At 36.8% G+C, this 24,378-nt stretch overlaps 1 protein-coding gene across 1 annotated transcript in view; it reads left to right on the forward strand.

The window, feature by feature from the left end:
• CNGA3 (cyclic nucleotide gated channel subunit alpha 3) overlaps positions 1–24,378 on the forward strand; it is a 118,996-nt gene that overhangs the window by 72,871 nt on the left and 21,747 nt on the right. Inside the window, exons 3-7 of the mRNA XM_053705458.1 lie at positions 5,618–5,797; positions 15,446–15,496; positions 16,426–16,515; positions 20,476–20,487; positions 22,765–22,778. Of these exons, the coding sequence (XP_053561433.1) occupies positions 5,618–5,797; positions 15,446–15,496; positions 16,426–16,515; positions 20,476–20,487; positions 22,765–22,778 (347 nt within the window). The remainder of the gene's footprint in view (positions 1–5,617; positions 5,798–15,445; positions 15,497–16,425; positions 16,516–20,475; positions 20,488–22,764; positions 22,779–24,378) is intronic.

Below are 24,378 nucleotides of genomic sequence, written 5' to 3' on the forward strand. Positions count from 1 at the left end.
GACTCAGTCCGACACAGATCGATTCTTACGTCACTCCAGATGTTCTGCACACAAGTTCGGCACAATCTGACTACTTTTGCTAGTTATCAAAAAACTAGCAGGTACGCTCGGCACTTTTCCAGCCCAGCGTACCAGGTGTTCAAACCGCCACCCTGGAGGCGGCGGATCCCATAGGAATCAATGGGAGTCTGACCATAGCGAAAGTACAAGTTCGCTGCTGCCCAACATCCCATTGATTCCTATGGGAGCTGTCTACACCTAACACCCTAACATGTACCCCGAGTCTAAACACCCCTAATCTGTCCCCCCTACACCGCCGCAACTAAATAAAGTTATTACCCCCTAAACCGCCGCAAGCTACTCTATACATATTAACCCCTAAACCGCCGCTCCCGGAGCCCACCGCAACTATATTATATGTATTAACCCCTAAACCGCCGCTCCCGGAGCCCGCCGCAAGCTACTCTATACATATTAACCCCTAAACCGCCGCTCCCGGAGCCCACCGCAACTATATTAAATTTATTAACCCCTAATCTGCCCCCCTACACCGTCGCCACCTATAATACATTTATTAACCCCTATCCTGCCCCCCACTACACCACCGCCACTGTATATAAATTTATTAATCCCTAAACCTAAGTCTAACACTAACGCTAACACCCCCCTAACTTAAATATTAATTAAATAAATCTAAATAATATTTCTATTATGAACTAAATTAATCCTATTTAAAACTAAATACTTACCTTTAAAATAAACCCTAATATAGCTACAATATAAATAATAATTATATTGTAGCTATCTTAGGATTTATTTTTATTTTATAGGCATCTTTCAATTTATTTTAACTAGGTACAATAGCTATTAAATAGTTATTAACTATTTAATAGCTTACCTAGCTAAAATAAAGAGAAATTTACCTGTAAAATAAAAACTAACCTAAGTTACAATTACACCTAACACTACACTATACTTTAATAAATTATTCCTATTTAAAACTAAATACTTACCTGTAAAATAAACCCTAAGATAGCTACAATGTAATTAATAATTACATTGTAGCTATTTTAGGAATTATATTTATTTTACAGGTAACTTTGTATTTATTTTAGCTAGTTAGAATAGTTATTAAATAGTTATTAACTATTTAATAACTACCTAGCTAAAAGAAATACAAAATTACCTGTAAAATAAATCCTAACCTAAGTTACAATTAAACCTAACACTACACTATCATTAACTAAATTAAATAAATTAACTACAAATAACGACAATTAAATACAATTACATAAACTAACTAAAGTACAAAAAATAAAAAAAGCTAAGTTACAAAAAATAAAAAAATAGGTTACAAACATTTTAAAAATATTACAACAATTTTAAGCTACTTACACCTAATCTAAGCCCCCTAATAAAATAACAAACCCCCCCAAAATAAAAAAAATGCCCTACCCTATTCTAAATTAAAAAAGTTCAAAGCTCTTTTACCTTACCAGCCCTTAAAAGGGCCTTTTGTGGGGCATACCCCAAATAATTTTTTATTGGGGGGGGGGGGGGTTGTTATTTTATTAGGTGGCTTAGATTAGGTGTAAGTAGCTTAAAATTGTTGTAATATTTTTTAAATGTTTGTAACTTATTTTTTTTAATTTTTGTAACTTAGCTTTTTTATTTTTTGTACTTTAGTTAGTTTATGTAATTGTATTTAATTGTAGTTATTTGTAGGTAATTTATTTAATTAATTTAATGATAGTGTAGTGTTAGGTTTAATTGTAACTTAGGTTAGGATTTATTTGACAGGTAATTTTGTATTTCTTTTAGCTAGGTAGTTATTAAATAGTTAATAACTATTTAATAACTATTCTAACTAGCTAAAATAAATACAAAGTTACCTGTAAAATAAATATAAATCCTAACATAGCTACAATGTAATTATTAATTATATTGTAGCTATCTTAGGGTTTATTTTACAGGTAAGTATTTAGTTTTAAATAGGAATAATTTATTTAATGATAGTGTAGTGTTAGGTGTAATTGTAACTTAGGTTAGGATTTATTTTACAGGTTAGTATGTAGTTTTAAATAGAAATAATTTATTTAAGTATAGTGTAGTGTTAGGTGTAATTGTAACTTAGGTTAGTTTTTATTTTACAGGTTAATTTCTCTTTATTTTAGCTAGGTAAGCTATTAAATAGTTAATAACTATTTAATAGCTATTGTACCTAGTTAAAATAAATTGAAAGATGCCTGTAAAATAAAAATAAATCCTAAGATAGCTACAATATAATTATTATTTATATTGTAGCTATATTAGGGTTTATTTTAAAGGTAAGTATTTAGCTTTAAATATGATTAATTTAGTTCATAATAGAAATATTATTTAGATTTATTTAATTAATATTTAAGTTAGGGGGGTGTTAGGGTTAGTGTTAGACTTAGGTTTAGGGGTTAATAATTTTATTACAGTGGCGGCGGTGTAGTGGGGGGCAGGATAGGGGTTAATAAAATTTATTATAGGTGGCGACGGTGTAGGGGGGGCAGGATAGGGGTTAATAAATTTAATATAGGTTGCGGCGGGGTCAGGGAGCGGCAGTTTAGGGGTTAAACTATTTATTTAGTTGCGGCGAGGTGCGGGATCAGCAGGATAGGGGTTAATAACTTTATTATAGAGGGCGACCGTATAGGGGGGGCAGGATAGGGGTTACTAGGTATAATGTAGGTGGCAGCTGTGTCGGGGAGCGGCGGTTTAGGGGTTAATACATTTATAAAAGTTGCGGCGGGGTCTAGGAGCGGCGGTTTAGGGGTTAATACATTTATAAGAGTTGCGGCGGGGTCTAGGAGCGGCGGTTTAGGGGTTAATACATTTATAAGAGTTGCGGCGGGGTCTAGGAGTGGCGGTTTAGGGGTTAATACATTTATAAGAGTTGTGGCGGGGTCTAGGAGTGGCGGTTTAGGGGTTAATACATTTATAAGAGTTGCGGCGGGGTCTAGGAGTGGCGGTTTAGGGGTTAGTAACTTTTTTTAGTTGCGGGGGGCTCCGGTATAGGGGGTAGAACAGTGTAGTTTAGTGTGGGTGCTTAGTGATAGGCTAGCAAGAAAGCTGTAAAAAAGCCGAAGAGCAGCGAGATCGGATGAGTGATAACTCTCACAGTCCGCTGCTCATCGCCCCGTACTTGGTGCGCGGCTTTTTGACAGCTTTTTTGATAACTTAGGCATATTTTTGCAGGTCCGCGGCGGCGATGTGAGGCGAGCTTAGGCGGGCGTATTGGGCCGGCGAAGACAGGTAAAATAGACACGTTGATCACTACCCCCCATTATATGTAAGCAGTGATTGTTTAGGTTTCCTGCTGCCCACCACACCAATATCACATTGTATTTGCTTTCCATTGTACTATAACTTTTAATAATATTCACATAAGAGAAGCAATTTAACACATTTACTGTTGCTAACACTCACAAAACAATGCTTTTATCTCTGTGCTGAGGTGCATTTGCCTGGTGGTGTGAATGTGCAGCAGCTTATTGTGGAGTGCATGGAGAGATCATGTATTTTTACTTAGGTAAATTAGATCCTCAACTTCCCTAAAAGTGTGTATTCCTTGCTACATGTGTTCTCCAATATTCCAATTTAAATTCCACAGCACAGTCATATTATGGATATTATCTCACACACAAACTAAATCCTGTGCTTTAGTTATATCTCACTGCAGGAGTAGTTTAATTCAGGATACAGAGGTAAGGCATGGGTGACCCAATCAGAACTTACCAAACCTGTGGGAATAGATCTAGACCCCAAAGTTATTCTCACTTAACCACAGGTTGTATCTGAGGTGCCACAGGACATTCTCAGTGCTCTGCTCACTTCTCCCCTAAATGGCAAAGGTAACAACAACACAACCCTTAGGACAAATAGTGACATTGTTGCAGGAAAACATTGATGCTTGTTCACATCACATCCACAATGCCGAGATAATGCTTTTTGCTCCTCCCACTTGGGAGGCCTAGGACGTCTTCAGAACATTGTGTTAGCAAAGCTTCCGAAGTCCCATAAGCCACTCTCATAAACACACAAAGCTACAAATGCTCACAAGCTTTTTTTGCATTAAATTAAAATAATTACTACTTAGAAAAGGTAACTTATACTTTTAAAGGGGTAAGTATAATAGTTCACTGATGTTACACTGATAGATTGAATCACCTAAGCTGAAAATTTATACATGAATTATGTTTTCACAGACATCAACATCTAAATAACAATAACATTTCATATAATCAAATTATTGCACTTAGCATTCTGTAGAGAGGAAGCAATATTTCCAGGTATTATTAATGTATTCACATGTTATAAATGAATAAACTCAAATAATGGGGTTGATTGCAATCTATCGGCTGATTTGTTTTCAGTTAGTTTTCTGCAAAAAATGACAATTTTTGAGCCAAGAACTTGTTATCAGCTCGCTGAAAAAAATCTGTATTTAACACATACTGTGTATATATATATATATATATATGTATATATATATATATATATATATATATATACAGTAATTATTTGTTTCTAATTCCCAATTTTGTTTCTTTAAATATCAGTTACAGTACTGTTATCTTCATAAATGGGATTTAAACTGACAATCTTGTCTTCATGAATGGGATTTCACATTTTGCTGTTCTGTCTTGTTTGAAATGCGACAAAAAGAAAACCCAATGTGAGAAATGTTAAAATCCCATTGATAACGGTTGCTGTCACTTTCTTCTAATAGAAACTAATTTTGCAGTTCTTGATTTCTGATGTAAATCTCACCAAACCAGAAATTATTGGAAATACATGGAAGACAAATATTTTAAAGTTTTCTAAGTGTCAATATAAGCATTGAGCAAGCATGCCCAGTAACCCATCATGCCCAAATACAAATGTCAAACATAATGTAACCTTACAAGGTGTGAAACAGCCATTGTATATGTCAGTTTCAGTGGGATTCCCAGTTTAATCCGGTTAAGTACATAACAACCAAAAACACTTTTTTGGGGATCTCTTCTAGTGCAGCTGTGGGCTTTTAGAGGCCAAGTCCATTCTGGATTCTGATCACTCGGAAACACACACTTCCCATATCGCCTAAAACCGTAACCTCATTATCAGGAGCAGATATCAGAAAGATTGGACTCAACCCCAATGTGTTACTAAAATAAATATCTATCAGGGTATAAAATACCTCATATTGGCAACGTTTTTTAAATAAAAAGAGCCCATATATATGTGTAAGCAGTGCCTTGTTTACATCTGTTGTGCTCTAAATCATTAAAGCACCTTCCTCTTTACTCAGTCCATTGCTTCCAGTGATATTAATACTAGCATGTTTTAATTACTAACATTTTATTGCTTTAAAGCGTCTAAAAACTCCCTAATGCAACCTTCAAGTTCAACAATTTTGCATGCAGGAGGTCAGATGTAAGTCAACAGTGAAAGCATTACACTTGTAAGTTACTTGCATAGTTAGTCAGGTGCTCCTCTATGTAAAAATACCCCTAGGTGGTTGCCTAATATGCTTAATGAAAATGTTTGCACGGATTTTAAAACAGACCTGAAATGTGAACTATACTCTTAATTTTACTGCCTATAGATTGTCAAGATTAATAATAACATTGCGAAACTGGGCCATGAGACATCTTAATCGGGAAGACCAACGGCCTGACTCTTTTCTGGAACGTTTTAGGGGTCCGGAGCTTAAGGAGGTGACCAGTAGAAACAGCAACACTCAATCAGTTCAAGAAAATCAAGATAAGCTACAAAAAACAACCAGGTGAGTTTTAGCAATTTGAAGCCACAGATGATACAAAAGTTAAATAAAACCAGCTAAATTCCTAGCTTTGTAAAGAAAATGTTGCATGGATATAATGAAAACAAGAAAGCTGAAAAGACAAAGCTTCCTTTATCATTCACCAGCACATATGGGCATCATAATGATTAGTGTTTGCTTCTTTTTTCTTCCTTGCCTTTCTTCTCTCTCCCCATCATTTTTTGCTTCCCCTCACAATCTCTGTCTCTCTTTCTTTCTCTGAACCCGATGCTCTAAAGCTTCCCGCTCTGGTGAGATTATCTAAGAAGTCTTGGCTGTACTGTAAGGTCTCTCAAACTATTTTATAAACACAAATCTTAGACTGAGAACTTTTTACCTTGTTATGCAGGGTTCTGGTTGTGAAGGAGAGATCCCTACATTATAATATAATACTCAAAGAAAGACCCCAAAGATTTTGTGTTATTTCTCTCCATAACAATGAGTTTTTGATCATCAGGCTCTCTGTGTCTTTCTTCCAAACAATGTTGATATATTCCTGCACATTCTTTCTCAGTCTGTCTCCGTTTTCTTCACATTTCTTTCTAATTATTTATTGGTCTACACATATTAGTTTTTCCTTCAATCAACAAACTCAGTGGCTATTAATTAATCCATGTTTTATAATAGTTCATGTGATTGTCATTACATCTGCCTTTTTACAGGCTTAACACCTACATAGACATATGCCATTAATTGTACTTTGTAATGTTAAGAGGCATGGATCAACATAGACAGTAGGTCTCATTTTGAGTTATATGTAATGCATGTTATGTTGAATTATGAAAAGACAGTTTTGGTATTCTTATACGCATAGGGTTTTTAAATCCCCTTTTGTTTTGTTGTATATAGAGGCAAAGATTGGCAATGTTGGGGCTGAGTTAAGGTTTAGTAGGTTAATGTCAAACTTTTTAATTCTGTATAAATGGGTAGCAAAGATCAGTGAGGTGGGTCAGTCTGGTAGAGGCATTTATGAAGGATTGGCATGCTGTAATGTAAGTGTTTGGTGATTTGGAAAATAGGTACAAGGTCAAGAGAAACCATAATGAGCAGAAAAATGTGTGTTTTGATTGTGTATTGTTTAATACAAAGACAAAAAGAGCAGTGCCATCCAACATTATTATTTATGATGATGAGTCTTATTAAATTGTTATATATATAGATGCATACTGAAATTCCCTAAATGTCCAAACATCTCAAAAGCTCAGTAGGTGAAACTGAAAGTTTAAGATTTGTTGTATTTGATTACAAGTTTATAAAATGTCTGTATTAATTAATATTTGTTTGAAATATTGAAATGTTCTGAAAATGTAGGAGCCTATGTAGCTTTGTCAAGAAGTTGCATTAGATGTTGTTGTTTTTTTGGTTTGCTCCTCGGGTTACAAATGGGACAACTGTAAAATATTTAAAAATGAAAATGTAATTACATTTAGTTAAAAATAAATAAACAATATACTTTAATAATTTATTTTGGATAATTTAATTCTGAAAAGTGCAGAATTAACACTTATATATTCAGTCACACTCTAACCTAGGTTACAACATGCCAGTGTCCATTGCTTATTAGGCACTAAAACGTTACACTTTTTTAATATTAAAGTGTTAATATAATTTCATAATAAAGCTGCATATTGTTCTCAAGATAATCTCTGATGTATTACATTATCCGATCTAGCATTAGTGTTTAATGTACTTTTAATGCACTTAAAATCACTGCACAGATTTGTTTTCTAATTGGAGATCAAATATTTTTAGAAGTTTTGAAGTAAATTTAACATTTAATATAACCTAATATGATTGTTTTAAACCTAAAAAAAAGACATGATCTGGGAAGTCAGCTTAAATTGTGGCCACTGTTAGCCGATGGACATTTGGCCTACGAATAATAGTCCGACACACAAGTGGCTGTCAGATAACAGTCCGGCCACAAGATAGATAGATAGATAGATAGATTTTATAGATAGATTAGATAGATAAATAGATTTGATAGATAGATAGATAAATGCAATAGATAGATAAATTCAATAGATAGTAAGATTTGATAGATAGATAATTTCCCAGAAAGAGAATTACAAGACGTGCAGGCTGGGACCCATGGCTAGGTTCCCAGAGGTGGTTGCGGCGCCCGAGGCTCTGATTAGAACAGAGCACTCTGGAGCGTATCTGCCCTCAGCTGAACTCGGAACATGCTTCACCATTCTGTCCATCTGCCAAATGTCCGTCGGATAGAATGCTGTGGGGCAAATGTCCGTCGGTATTTTGTCAGAGCACCAGCTTAAATATTTTACCCATGAAAGAACAGGAACATTTACAAAATAAAATAAAATGTATGGTATTTTCATATAGGAATCCCACACTGGAAACGCAGAAGAAATGTTTATAGAAAAAATGTACATGGATCAATAAATAAATTGCATTGAAGAATGGAAGGGCTCACCAAATGTTTTCTGAAATAGCACCATAAATCCAGAAACCTTAGGCCCTAACATGGGACCGCGTCGTAAATTGGTATCCAATATTCAGTGCAAGGACTTACGTGGCGAAAATGGAGAAATCTTACTCCATTTTCACCTTGCCACATAAGACAGCCGCAGCAAGCCTTGCAAAAATAAACTCACACCTAACACATGCGCAATATCTATCTACCTGTAAACTGCAATCCCCCACTGCAATAACTAATAAAGTATATTAACCCCTATATCCACCATCAAACCCAAATCGGAACTAATAAAAGTATTAACCCCTAAACCGACAACCCCCACAACGCAATATGCCTAATTAAACTATTAACCCCTATATCTGCCATCAAACCCACACCGCAAGTAATAACTAAAGTATTAACCTCTAAATCCACCAACCCCAACATCGCAAACTACCTATTAAAACTATTACCCCTAATCTGCCATTAACCCACAACACGAACTACCTATTAAAGTATTAACCCCCTAAACCACCAAAGCCCACAATGCAAATAGATAATTAAATTACTAAGCCTCCTAACCTAACACCCCCTAAATGAACCCAAATTACCTAAATTACAAAATACTAAAGTTACTATTAAAATAAAAAAAACTAACACTGCTTTAAAAATAAAAAAAAACGAAGTATAAATTAAATGGACAGTCTGGTCAAAAAAAAAAAAAAAAAACTAAGTATAAATTAAACGGACAGTCTGGTCAAAATTTAAATTCTGGTGTAGACTGTCCCTTTAAGCTACAATTACAGAAAATAAAAAATCTAAGATTACAGAAAATAAAAAACAAAATGATCAAATTTGAAAAAATTATACATAATCCCTATGAAAATAAAAAGCCCCCCCCCAAAAAAAAATAAAAACATCCCCTAATCTAAGAATAAACTACCAGTAGTCCTTAAAAGGGCTTTTGCAGGGCATTGCCCCAAGATAAACAGTTCTTTTACAGTCAAAATACACAAAGTCCCCCCTAACAGTAAACCCCCCCCCCCCACCCACTAAACCCCCAAAATAAAAGAACCTAACACTAAAAAAACCTAAACTACCCATTGCCCTGAAAAGGGCATTTGTTTGGGCATTGCTTGTATTTAAAATGGTGAACATTTTTTGGATGCACTAAAAAAAGTTGAAAAATGACACCATAGTCATCACATATATATGCAATGAAAGTGTAAAGAGAATCAGTGGGTGGTTCATTATGATGTAATTAAACACACCTTAAAAAGGTATAATATTAATAGTCTGATACCTAGTGGCCAAAATGCTGGAATTAAAGGGATATGAAACCCAATTTTTTTTCTTTCATGATTCAAATAGAGCATACAATTTGAAGCAACGTTCTAATGTACTCCTCTATTATCATCATCTTTATGGTATCTTTATTTGTAAAGCAGGAATGTAAGCTTAGGAGCCGGACCATGTTTGGCTCAGCACCTAGGTAGCGCTTGCTGATTGGTAGCTAAAAGTAGCCACCAATCAGCAAGTGCTACCCAGGGTGCTGAACAAAAAATGGGCTGGCTCCTAAGCTTACATTCCTGCTTTTTCAAATAAAGATACTAAGAGAACAAAAAAAAATGATAATAGAATTCTTTCTGAATCATGAAAGAAAAAATATAGCTCAATTATGTTGTACAGGGATGTTAAAGTCATTGTATTTATGTACAGATTATGGACTAGATTACAAGAGTGAAATATATAGCGTTGGGTGTGTCATCTTGAGCTTGTTCTCCTGCTAAGATTAACGCGTTATCTCGTATTACAAGTGGATGGTTACAAAGTTTAACCTGAAAATCTTAAATTGGCTGAAACATTTTTAGCGCACCATATACTATTAATGGATAGTGCAGTTAGCACTATTAGCGGGCATTACGCTCGTATTACTAGTGGTAAGTTAAGTGTTGCACATAAGGGTATTTCAAAATACCCCAGTAAAAATTAGCAAGACATGAAGTAAACCACTATTATTAATATTATAACACAGAATTACATGAAGAACTTGCGCACCATCTGTTTAGCTCTCAGGTGATCTCCAACATGAATTTTACAGTGCACCCCCACAGAAGTCTATAATGTGAGGGACTTAGTGAACCCGTGCTATCCGACATGCAGATCATGCCCTAGACTAATATTTTTGTAATACACTTCCGATCAAGGGCTATATCAACAATTAAACAATGAATTGAAAGAGATATACAACAAAATACATTTTAAAATAATCTAAAATTGTTATTTTTAACAACAGTGTAATTACAGAAAAAGCAGGCAAAATAAATCTTGCGTATCATGAAAGTTTTTCTTTCCTATGTATTATTAAACATTATAGAAAACATGTTATGGAAAAACAATTTGATCTTAAAAATCTTTCTTTAAAGGGACAGTCTACACCCCTATTAAGCGTCGCTTATACTGTTTATTTATCGATGATAGTGCTAACTCACCCGCTCTAATCTTTATCTGTTGATTGTAAAACCGACATCTCTGAAACTAAAAGTTTATTTTCAGCCGTTATAAATGGCCGCCAAACTCCGCCCATCCACTTCTCCTTCTAAATTTTTCGGACCTTCTCTATGTAATCCATGCTCGTGCACGGTCATTCACATACGTCACATGCGTGTTAATACGCATGCCCGAATATACAGAAGTGACGTGAAAGCAAAAGTCCGTCTGCGCTTCACGTTTTCTATTCCCCTTATAGTTTTTTGGTTCCGACGCTAGACGCGTCCTTGTAATTGATCAATCGTTCCGGTTTTTTAGTTCCACAGCGTGTGCGCATGCGCGAAACGACGAAAGCGCGATCAAGTTGGTGGTGAATCACTATGGTCACTGACGTGGGGTGAGTTTGAACTATCGGCAGTAGATAGAAAATATAAGCGACGCTTAATAGGGGTGTAGACTGTCCCTTTAAGTGTTTTATAGTGTTCCTTGTTAATTGTAAAATAATTTCTAGTTAGGTTAAAGTACATTATTTTCCTAAAGTTTGCCCTTTGCAATATTAATTTCCTTGATATTGTGTTTTTATGCTGCTTAATAATTTTATTTGAAGCACTTTATCTTTTGAGTCAGATGTAAAACTGTACAAATGCTTCTGATACAATTATAAGCTGATTAGACTGGACAAATAAATGGCTAGTCACAAATGAATAGAGAATTTAATGTAAGCATTTATTAGGCTGTATAAGGCCTCCCAGTATAATGGGTCTGGGGCGTTCATGCTGACTTGGTCTATTTTAGTGTAAGAAATGTGTACATTTTATTTAAAAGGTTCCTTCTGGTGTGGTGAACCTGCAACTGCAAGTTAGGAAGCAGCGGGCATTAGAACTTTGCTTCCACCACCTCAGTGGTTGCAGACTTAAGGCTCCATTTATAAAGCTGCAATGGCAGCTTCGGAGCTCCTTTGGCTGTATACTCACACAAGAGTGCTGAGAGTTAAGAAGCAGCAGTCATCAGACCACTGCTTCTTAACCCATTATTCCAAATGTTACTTACTTATGTACCTACGCCAAATGTTATGTACTTTTATGACCGGGGAGATTGACAGCCCCTGCTCTCGCATGATTGGAAAGCGGTAGTGTGCAATGATATATGCGGGCAGATGGGATGCCAAGTGGACAGGGGCATACATCTTCTTTGTAAAATCTGGGCCTTAAAATGTACTGGACTCATTCTTTTCTTAATTGTTCAATCTTAAATTCTGAAAATACAAAAGGAATAGAAAGGAGAACAGTGAAATAACAATAATAGTAACAATATATATCCACCCAGAAATATATAGTATTCACTATACAAATATATTGTATTTCTTCACTTCTTTTAAGTGTGCTGAACGCCACATTATATATAGTATATTACAAAAACAAAACAAAGAGAGGCATCTAAAAAAAGCACTCACTTGTGTGTGAATCTATTGTTCATCCAGTGTTCTCAGAGTAGATCTTCGATAAAACTTAAATATATATTTATACAGTGTGTATATATATATATATATGTATGTATGTATGCATAAAATACAACTATAAACATATAACAATCTCATCTCAATACCAATAGACACCACTATTTCTATTATAAATCAAGTGCAGTGATCAAGTAAATTGCCCCAGCTGTCCTGACTTCAAAAGATCCCTATGAATATCTATAATTGTCTATCAAAGCTCAAGAGAGATAATAGGATATTGTCACTTTCCTCTCAATAAAGAGCAATACAATAATTCAAGCTTGGTAGGTGTAGGCTTAAAACTCTGCAGTAATTTCTCATACATTCAACAATATCAAATATAGGGGCCTATTTATGTAAGTGCGAGCGGACATGATAGGATGTAGCGTATCATGTCCACTGCACATTGATAAATGCCGACAGCATATCCTTTCGGCATTAATCATTGCACCCGCAGTACTTATGAACTGATGGTGCAATGCTGCCCCCTGCAGATTCGCGCTAGCAGGGGGTGTCAATCAACTCGATTGTAGTCGATCGGGTTGATTTCTGTCCGCGGCCTCAACGCAGGCGGATAAGTTAAGGAGCAGCAGTCTTAAGACCTCTGCTTCATAACTTCTGTTTCCGGCGAGCCTGAAGACTCGCCGGAAACAAGAGGTATCAAGCTCCATACGGAGCTTGATAAATCGGCCCCATAGTATCAACTTAAATAAGTACAAAGGTGGCTAAAATGTCTTTACACATATTAAAATGACACTTTTTATTTTAATTCAGTGACAAAGTCTTCCTTGCACCAGTCTGTGTATAGTATATATGAATAGCATAAACCAGTCTGTGTATAGTATATACAGGGAGTGCAGAATTATTAGGCAAATGAGTATTTTGACCACATCATCCTCTTTATGCATGTTGTCTTACTCCAAGCTGTATAGGCTCGAAAGCCTACTACCAATTAAGCATATTAGGTGATGTGCATCTCTGTAATGAGAAGGGGTGTGGTCTAATGACATCAACACCCTATATCAGGTGTGCATAATTATTAGGCAACTTCCTTTCCTTTGGCAAAATGGGTCAAAAGAAGGACTTGACAGGCTCAGAAAAGTCAAAAATAGTGAGATATCTTGCAGAGGGATGCAGCACTCTTAAAATTGCAAAGCTTCTGAAGCGTGATCATCGAACAATCAAGCGTTTCATTCAAAATAGTCAACAGGGTCGCAAGAAGCGTGTGGAAAAACCAAGGCGCAAAATAACTGCCCATGAACTGAGAAAAGTCAAGCGTGCAGCTGCCAAGATGCCACTTGCCACCAGTTTGGCCATATTTCAGAGCTGCAACATCACTGGAGTGCCCAAAAGCACAAGGTGTGCAATACTCAGAGACATGGCCAAGGTAAGAAAGGCTGAAAGACGACCACCACTGAACAAGACACACAAGCTGAAACGTCAAGACTGGGCCAAGAAATATCTCAAGACTGATTTTTCTAAGGTTTTATGGACTGATGAAATGAGAGTGAGTCTTGATGGGCCAGATGGATGGGCCCGTGGCTGGATTGGTAAAGGGCAGAGAGCTCCAGTCCGACTCAGACGCCAGCAAAGTGGAGGTGGAGTACTGGTTTGGGCTGGTATCATCAAAGATGAGCTTGTGGGGCCTTTTCGGGTTGAGGATGGAGCTCAACTCCCAGTCCTACTGCCAGTTTCTGGAAGACACCTTCTTCAAGCAGTGGTACAGGAAGAAGTCTGCATCCTTCAAGAAAAACATGATTTTCATGCAGGACAATGCTCCATCACACGCGTCCAAGTACTCCACAGCGTGGCTGGCAAGAAAGGGTATAAAAGAAGAAAATCTAATGACATGGCCTCCTTGTTCACCTGATCTGAACCCCATTGAGAACCTGTGGTCCATCATCAAATGTGAGATTTACAAGGAGGGAAAACAGTACACCTCTCTGAACAGTGTCTGGGAGGCTGTGGTTGCTGCTGCACGCAATGTTGATGGTGAACAGATCAAAACACTGACAGAATCCATGGATGGCAGGCTTTTGAGTGTCCTTGCAAAGAAAGGTGGCTATATTAGTCACTGATTTGTTTTTGTTTTGTTTTTGAATGTCAGAAATGTATATTTGTGAATGTTGAGATGTTATATTGGTTTCACTGGTAAAAATAAATAATTGAAATGGGTATATATTTGTTTTTTGTTAAGTTGCCTAATAATTATGCACAGTAATAGTCACCTGCACACACAGATATCCCCCTAAAATAGCTATAACTAAAAACAAACTAAAAACTACTTCCAAAAATATTCAGCTTTGATATTAATGAGTTTTTTGGGTTCATTGAGAACATGGTTGTTGTTCAATAATAAAATTAATCCTCAAAAATACAACTTGCCTAATAATTCTGCACTCCCTGTATGAATAGCATAAACCAGTCTGTGTATAGTATATATGAATAGCATAAACCAGTCTGTGTATAGTATATATGAATAGCATAAACCAGTCTGTGTATAGTATATATGAATAGCATAAACAGTCTGTGTATAGTATATATGAATAGCATAAACCAGTCTGTGTATAGTATATATGAATAGCATAACAATCTCCTCTACCTTCACTGTATATTGCCCTGTACATGATTCTATGCACTAATTACATGCTGACACGTTTCATTGTGTACAGAATGGTAAACATGCTACTTGTCATTCTACAGAATTCCATTGTTTTACACCTAAAGTGCTATATTTGTAACGAGGGGTGCAGCACATTCTGAGGTAATACAAGTACATAGAAGCACTATTATACTACTAGACTAGGGAGAATGTCACTGCAATACAATTATTTATTGGACACATTTCACATTATACGCCACTTAAGCAGAATTGTGCTTCTTTGTATTGTGTAAATATTGTGTTTTGATACATTAAGCGTATATTGTAGTAACAGGTTCAATAAAGAGCTATTGTGTAATGTAATTGTTTGTTTTAGACATTTGTGTTCATGAACAAAAGAAAATCAAAAACCTGAATGAAAACACAAGATGTGCGGTTCATTTGTTGTACTTGTCTGGATGTTCTTTATATTTTCATTGAATTTATTAGACTTAGTATGTGCTGCTTCTGGTCTCATAAGTTGTTTAAGTTCGGTAATCATCAGCATCTTTTCATTGTATTTATTTTTTTTTCAATGAACTGCGTTATTCTTGTTTACCTCATCAGTGTATGGGTTCTTGCCAGTTACAATGTCAACAACAGCAACAACACAGAGGAGTAAGTTCATTATTTATAGTTCCTGCAACAAACCCTTTACTTACCCAGTATACTAATCCCAATGTTTAATACACTGTATTAGATCCCTGCAGTTTTATATAGCTTCAAGTCAAGTTTGTATTATGTGAATCATGTGTATTCCCTCTGTAAACCTACATTCTGGTCCTACTGTCATTTTAGAATTTTAGAGTTAAAGGGATAGTCTAGTCAATATTAAACTTTCATGATTCAGATAGAGCGTGCAATTTTAAGCAACTTTCTAATTTACTACAATTATCACATTTTCTTCCTTTTCTTTGTATCTTTATTTAAATGTAAGCTTAGAAGCCGGCCCATTTTTGGTTCAGCACCTGGGTAGCGCTTGCTGATTAGTGGCTACATTTAGACACCAATCAGAAAGTGCTACCCAGGTACTGAACCAAATATGGGCCTACTAATATGGGCCTACTCCTAAGGTTACATTCTTGCTTTTTCAAATAAAGATACCAAGAGAATGAAGAAAAATTGATAATAGGAGTAAATTAGAAAGTTGCTTAAAATTGCATGCTCTATCTGAATCATGAAAGTTTAATTTTGACTAGACCTTTTCTTTAAGGTCATTATGAAGGGGAAGTCATTCATCATAAAAAAATTAAATAAAAAATAAAAAGTACTTAAAGAAAGCTGCACATTAAACCAATATATACAAACTGGATAAATTAAAACAGTTACAAACAAATTGATTTAATACACCTAGCCATAATTATTATTGTTAATTTAATAATATCAGCCATACATCGCTTATTTAGAGCCATTACTTGAAGTTCAGATTGGGAATGATTTCTTTACAAATGGCCAAATATTCCAATTTAGAAAAGTAGCTCCTCCTATATACTTCCCTTGTAATATATGTTTGTACGTTGTACAATGTAATGTGCTCTGCAAAACAGAACCAAAAATGAAAAGAATGCCGTTAATGACAACAAAGAACAAAAGCAGGAAGACAAGAAAGATGTCAAAAAAGATGAGAAAAAGGAAGAGTAAGTACGGCATTTATTACAAGAATATAATTTATTGTTTAAGCATTTATCATCTTTTGTTTAATTTGTGAGTGGTAGCCTAGTTTCCTTAATAATGAGTTACTTGCTGTCATATAGTATATTCCTGTATTGGTAATAGTAAATAGGAATGTGACTTATTTCAATATACTTGTAATATGAAAGTATAACATAGAATTACCATGTAGCTATCCCATCTGACACAAAGAGAAATATTTGAAGAATAAAATGGTTTACTTTCTTTGTCTATTGTGTGTGTTTTTGTAATACAAGTTGTTATAATTGTGATGTAGAGCAATAAGAAGTCTTTGCAAATTGATGGGAGACAGCTACTGTATTAGCATTATGCTCTTTAACTATTAAATCATCTGTTAGTTCAGATAGGAGCAAGTGAACATAACAGGTCAGAATTTGAGGATACAGTTGGATACTTTCTGTTATGTAATATGTATATGCTTATCTTGGAGGATCTCAGTATCCTAAATGACAAACTTATAAGACAAGCAGAATTTAACCTGACATTTCTAACCACCTATAGCAACAAGGGACCACTTTTCTTGCCAACCATGGCGGGGACTCCATTTACTTTTTTTATGAAATCTCCACATTTTGTAATTACATCTTCCATATTTTAGACCATCATCTCATTGCTTCCTCACCTTAACTTCACCACCATCCTCACATGTATGCAAGTCTTTTTCATCCCAGGACGGGAAAGAAGTTTACCATTAGAAGTTTTTTTACCTCTAATGTTAATGTTTGATCATGCTATTTACATGATCACATGCCCTTGTTAGCATTTTTTCCCCCAGCAGGTGGGCAGAGTGATCTTTAGAAACGAGATAAATGGGGGCGCTCCAATAGTGAAGTATGTCACAACAGACACCAAACAGAAGCAAAGAGTATACACAATACTCACAAACATGATGCACTCAGCAGTGCAAATGAAGCAGGCTGAACTAACAGAGTCGTCCAGCTGACTCACAATCCAGCTACAGCATCCACTGCAGGAACCGTCGTCAGGAAGGTTAAAAGCACCACTGAGGTTTCTGATGCTCACAAAGTCGAACAGAAAGAGGAACCAAATATTCCACCCCCAGAGGATAACCAAACGCTCACGGTATAAGTTTAAAATTCAGTTTATTCACAACGCGTTTCTCAGTACATGACTGTTTCATCAGGTGATTAATTGAATTTTAATCTTATACCGTGAGTGTTTGGTTATCCTCTGGGGGTGGAATATTTGGTTCCTCTTTCTGTTCGACTTTATAAACCTCAGAAACCTCAGCGTTGCTGTTAACCTTCCTGAAATCAGCCTGCTTCATTTGCACTGCTGAGTGCATCATGTTTGTGAGTATTGTGTATTGTGTATACTCTTTGCTTCTGTTTGGTGTCTGTTGTGACATACTTCACTATTGGAGCGCCCTCTTTTATCTTGTTTTATATATATATAATATATATATAAGTGCATTGGAGCCCTTTCAGTTAGGTGGATGAAACATGTAAAATCATAATTATGGAACATTCATTTTTATTTAAGTGTTATACTGTGTATTTACTGTAAATATTTTACATTCCAAAGTTCTGTACATAGCAGAATATGTTCTTATAAATAGATATTCCTATATATATATCTGTATATATCTATACCTATATATAAACATATATATACAGTATATATAAATAGGTATAGATATATATTGTACCAGAATACCATCATATATATATATATATATATATATATATATATATATATATATATATATATATATATTTGCTATGTGAAGAACATTAGAATGTGAAATATTCATATTTTCATGTCGGGAACTTGAGAATATGCGATTGGGTTTGCACGCGAGTAGGGTGTTAGGTCTTTTCCCCCACTTTTTTGCTTCATTGGCTTGTATGGGGAAAATGGTTAACGTGCACAGCTTTTTGCTCACGGCGGATTAGAACAAGAGTGGTAACTTTTTACTTTCAACTCGTAATACTAGTGTAACCCGACGCGCGCAAAAAGTTTACTTCTAGCTCGATTAGCAATCTAATGAAAGCGCTAAATATCGCTCCACTCGTAATCTGGCCCTCTTTGTCTGTGCAAGTGAAGAATATGCTTGCTTCTACTGGGAGTAGAGGAATTGTTCTTACTTTTAATGTTATTTATTTATTTTTTGTTTTTTCCCGATATTGTACAAAAAGAAAAGTTTTTATGCAATTGCCTGTTTTAAGTACACAGATGCATCCTGGTAAAATCATTTGCTTGAAGAATTATGCTTTATAATCATTTTACCAAGAGTTTAAGCAGATAAAAAGCATGACACAATTACATTATATTATATATTACACCTACAGCTCTCATTGATTTATCTCACCATATGTATGCTTGGTAAGTTGGTCTAAAAATATACAATTTACATAATACACTGATAGAAAAAGACATGTACGGAACTAGAAGTAAATATATATTAAACCTACTCTACAATTTGTGTCAAGTGCTATCTTTTATATTATATCTCCCGTAAGAGATTCTCTTGTAGGGAAGGCAGCTGAGCACTCCAGGTTTGGCCACATCATGTGAAATTTAGGGAATCAGGCTGATAGTTCTGTTTTACATTTAAGGATTTAAGCTGTAAATATTATTTGAGAGAGACAACTCCTAGCTCTAACCTTTGGCCCACTGTCCCACTGAGACTGCCATCTTGAAAAGTGGCCTTGTTTTAGCCAAGGAGAAGACGAGTTAGATTACATTTGTAAAAATAAGTAAATTGGATTTATTTTTATAAATAGCATATTCTATAAGGATAATGAAAGTTTAATCATGACTTTCATGTCCTTTAAATATGGTATAACATTTTACTGGCTTCTTGGTCTTAAAGGGTCATAAAACCCAATATTTGTTTCATGATTCAGATAGTGCATACAGTTTTAAACAACTTTCAATTTATTTCTATTATCAAGTTTGCTTCATTCTCTTGGTATCATTTGTTGAGGGAACTAGCTAAACATGAGCCAATGATAAGAGACACGTATGCAGCCACCAATCCGTAGCTAGCTCCCAGTAGTGCATTGCTGCTTCTGAGCCTACCTAGGTATGCTTTTCAACAGAGGATACCAAGAGAACTTATCAAGAGGTCGATCACAATCCTTGAGAAAAAGCTTAATAAAATGATTTATCTATAAAGAGGCCAAAAGCCATCACATGTGGGATTAAAGTTTAGTCCTACAGGAGGAAGCAAATCACTCTACAACACAGAGCTTTAATCCCTCCCACTTTCACATGATTCCTTAATCATGCATATTTAAAAAGAGGAAATAACAAAAGAGAAGGAAAAGCAAGGTAAAAAAAGGGGAAACTGGTACTGCTGCCAACTTTTATTGAAAAAAAAGGGCGGGCCATGTGTTCTCTCACCATCATGAAATATATCAGGTAAGCAAAAATGTTGTTTTCGTTAATAAGATGGTGAGTCCAAGAGCCATCACATGTGAGATCCTATACCCAAGCTGTGAATTACACAAAACCACCATGAAATTTGACAAGAAAAAAATTTAAGGCAGGTATAGGTATTACATATGGCCTACATAACTTTCCTACCAAAAGCAGCCTCAGAAGAGGCAAACATGTAAAAATTGTAGAATTTGGTAAAGGCATGAAAGATAACCAAGCAGCTGACGTGCAAATCTGTCAAATGAAGGTTCATTTCTAAAAGCCCAAGATGTGGTGACTGCTCTAATAGAATGAGCAGTAATTCGTTCAGGGGAGACTTCCCGCCAAGTTATCTAGGGTAATGCAGTAGCTTTCTGTCACTTGCAGGGACCGGAGAAAAAGAAAAAACAAGGAATAAGAATTTCTCAATATATATATATATATATATATAATCTCTGTTTAGTGTTAGAGATAGGACTATAATTTCCTGATTGATGTTTTTAGAAAAAAAACAACCTTAGTAAAAAAAAAGAGTAGTTTGTTCCTAAAAGTGCTTTTTCTTTCTAATGACACGATGAGTCCACGGATCATCTAATTACTAATGGGAATATCACTCCTGCCCAGCAGGAGGCGGCAAAGAGCAACACAGCAAAGCTGTCAAATATCACCTCCCCTCCCTCCCACCCCAGTCATCCTCTTTGCCTACGTTACAGCAAGGAAGTGGTAAAGTTAGGTGTTAGAAAAGATTCTTCAAGCAAGATTTTATTATTTTTTAATTTGTGCAAGATTGTGCTGCTTTGTCCTGGGCTGTAGCCGTAGTCCATATCAGTCTTTTCAGTAGAGCAGTGGTGGCTTTAGAGCAATAGGAACTTGTGGGACATAATTCTCACTGCGCTTCCCATGTAATTATGCTGCCCTGACTCGGAAAGCCTGAGTAAAATTGCTCAGTAAAAACAGAGTAACAGCAGTTGTGCACCTCATATCGATATCATTGACCATTTGGTTTTTGATATTTGATATATTTTATCTATGAGCAGGGATTGTGAATAAGGATGAGATTATTTTTAATATTTCTTGAATATACCTAGTTTTACAGCTTTGTTATCTCTTCATTCATAAGGTTTCTATGATTGAGTTGCTCAAAAATAACAGAATACATAATAAAAGTACATTTAACTTATTTTAGATTAACATGGATAAGTTAGCAATAGCTCCACATTAATTGATTCTACCTTTTTATTAAGTGTTTCTCTTTCCTTTGTGGGTATGTAAATGATTTATATGTACCATTCATTCATTTTAATGTACTATTGTACTTTTGTTTTTAAAAATTTAATTGATTGTCTTTTGCTGTCCCTTTAAATAGGTGGTTTGTGCACAAAACTAGTCAGGATGTTTGCCTGCCACGTACCTGATTTTTAAACTGTTACAATAAATTTCTTTTTTTATTGCATCAGCCCTTCTCTCTGAAGCCTTTTTAGTGCTGCTGTTACTCTGTTTTTGCTGATACATTTTCGGTCCTTCTGGCCATTTTTACAGCCTGCACCCCCGTAGCTAAGTTCGGATGGACTAGTCCTGTTACTGCTCTACATCGTCATACAGCCTCACTTTGGATCTGCAGTGGTGGATGGTGTGTTTGGGTAAAATTGCTCAGTTAATCTCCATCCCCTATATTTAAGAAAATGTTTCCCATAGTGGACTCTATCAAGGAGTCTTGGCAAACAGTTCCCAAGGTGGAAGGAGCAATTTAGAGGGGTTACTTAAGATGATGTATGTACACCAGGGTTTACAATGGCAACCTGCAGTGTGCATTGCTACCATCACTGTGGCAGCATACTGGTTTGATGCGTTGTCTGATTCTATTAGGACAGACACTCCCCTTGAAGGCCCTTAAGTTGGCCAATTCCTTTATTACTGATGCTTCCCTTCATTATGGGAGGAAAGGGCCATTCCACTTCCTCTTCCAAGCCGGAACAGTCCAAACCTTCCTGGAGACCCAATCAGTCTTGGAACAAGGGAAAACAATCCAAGAAGCCTGCTGTTGAATAAAAAACAGCATGAAGGGCCTGCCCTCGATCCGGGACCGGATCTTGTAGGAGGCAGACTTTCCTTCTTTGCCCAGGCTTGGGTTCAAGATGTTCAGGATCCCTGGGCGGTGGACATCGTGTCCCAGGGATACAAACTAGAGTTCAAAAACTTTACTGACAGGGGCAGGTTTCTGCTTTCAAGACTATCTGTAGACCAGACAAAAAGAAAGGCGTTCTAACACTGTGTACGGGACCTCTCTGACCTGGGAGTGATAGTTCCTGTGCCCATGCAGGAACGGGGTCTGGGGTTCTATTCCAATCTGTTCGTGGTTCCCAAAAAAGAGGGAACTTTCAGACCAATTTTAGACCTCAAGAGTCTAAACAAGTTTCTCAGAGTACCGTCCTTCAAGATGGAAACTATTCATTCCATTCTTCCTCTGATCCAAGAGGGTCAATTTATGACAACCGTGAATTTAAAGGACGCGTACTTGCATGTTCCCATCCACAGGGACCATCACAAGTTTCTAAGATTTGCATTTTTAGACAAACACTTTCAGTTCGTGGCTCTTCCATTTGGCCTTGCCAAAGCTCCCAGAATTTTCTCAAAGGTTCTGGGATCACTGTTGGCGGTGCTCCGATAGCGGGGCATTACAGTGGCACCTTATCTGCACAACATTCTGGTCCATGCACCATCCCTTCAATAAGCAAGATCCCACACGGAAATGTTGTTATCTTTCCTGCGATCTGATGGATGGAAGGTAAATTTGGAAAAGAGTTCCTTAGTTCCAAATATGACAGTAATTTTCTTGGGAACCATAATAGATTCCTTATCAATGAAGATTTTTCTGACAGAAGTCAGGAAATCAAAGATTTTTGGTTCTTGCCTAGCGGTTCAGTACTCTCCTCGGCCATCAGTGGCTCAGTGCATGGCGGTAATCGGTCTGATGGTAGCGGCAATGGACATCATTCCGTTCGCCCGTTTCCACCTCAGACGTTAGACATGCTCAGTCAGTGGAGATTATGCAGATCTGTCTCCGCGAATACAGCTGGAGCAGGAGACGAGGGATTCTCTTCTTTGGTGGTTGTCTCAGGATCATCTCTCCCAGGGAACCTGCTTTCGCAGACCCTCTTGGGTGATTGTGACAACAGATGCCAGTCTTCTGGGATGGGGAGCAGTCTGGGGCTCTCTATAGGCTCAGGGAACATGGACTCAGTTGGAGTCTGTTCTGCCTATAAACATTCTGGAGCTGAGAGCAATCTTCAATGCTTTTCTGGCCTGGCCCCAGTTAGCCTCGGCCTGGTTCATCAGGTTCCAGTGGGACAACATAACTTCAGTGGCTTACATCAACCATCAGGGAGGAACGCGGAGTTCCTTGGCCATGACAGAGGTAGCCAAGATAATGCAGTGGGCGGAGACCCACAATTGCTGTCTGTCAGCAATCCACATTCCAGGAGTGGACATCTGGAACTCCATCCAGAAGTGTTTTCCCGCCTGATTCTCAAATGGGGTCAGCCGGAATTGGATCTCATGGCATCTCAGCAGAATGCCAAGCTTCCGAGGTACGGATCGAGGTCAAGGGACCCTCAGGCTGTACTGATAGACGCCCTGGCGGTACCTTGGAATTTCAGTCTTGCATACCTATTTCTTCCGTTCGCTCTTCTACCTCGGGTCATTGCTCGAATCAAGCAGGAGAGGGCGTCAGTGATCCTCATTGCACCGGCTTGGCCTTGCAGGATTTGGTATGCAGATCTGGTGGACATGTCATCTCTTCCACCTTGGAAACTTCCATTGAGGAAGGACCTTCTACTTCAAGGGCCCTTCCTTCATCCAAATCTAGTTTCTCTGAAGCTGACTGCTTGGAGATTGAACGCTTAATCTTATCCAAGCTGGGATTTTCAGAATCGGTCATAGAGACCAAGATTCAGGCTCGTAAACCTGTGACTAGGATTTACCACAAGATATGGCGTAAATATCTATATTGGTGTGAATCCAAGGGCTACTCTTGGAGTAGAGTTAGGATTCCTAGAGTTCTGTCTTTTCTCCAAGAAGGTTTGGATAAGGGATTATCGGCAAGCTCCCTAAAGGGTCAAATATCTGCCTTGTCTATTTTGTTACATAAACGTTTGGCGGACGTATCAGATGTGCAATCATTTTGTCAGGCCTTGGTCAGAATCAGGCCTGTGTTCAAACCAGTTACTCCTCCCTGGAGTCTTAATTTAGTTCTTAAGGTTCTTCAAGGGGCTCCGTTTGAGCCTATGCATTCCTTAGATATTTAGTTATCTTGGAAAGTTTTGTTTCTTGTTGCTATTTCATCTGCTCGTAGAGTTTCAAAGCTCTCGGCATTACAGTGTGATTCGCCTTACCTTATTTTTCATTCGGATAAGGTAGTCTTATGT

Source organism: Bombina bombina, chromosome 3 (genome assembly GCF_027579735.1).
Source record: "Bombina bombina isolate aBomBom1 chromosome 3, aBomBom1.pri, whole genome shotgun sequence".
Taxonomy (NCBI): domain Eukaryota; kingdom Metazoa; phylum Chordata; class Amphibia; order Anura; family Bombinatoridae; genus Bombina; species Bombina bombina.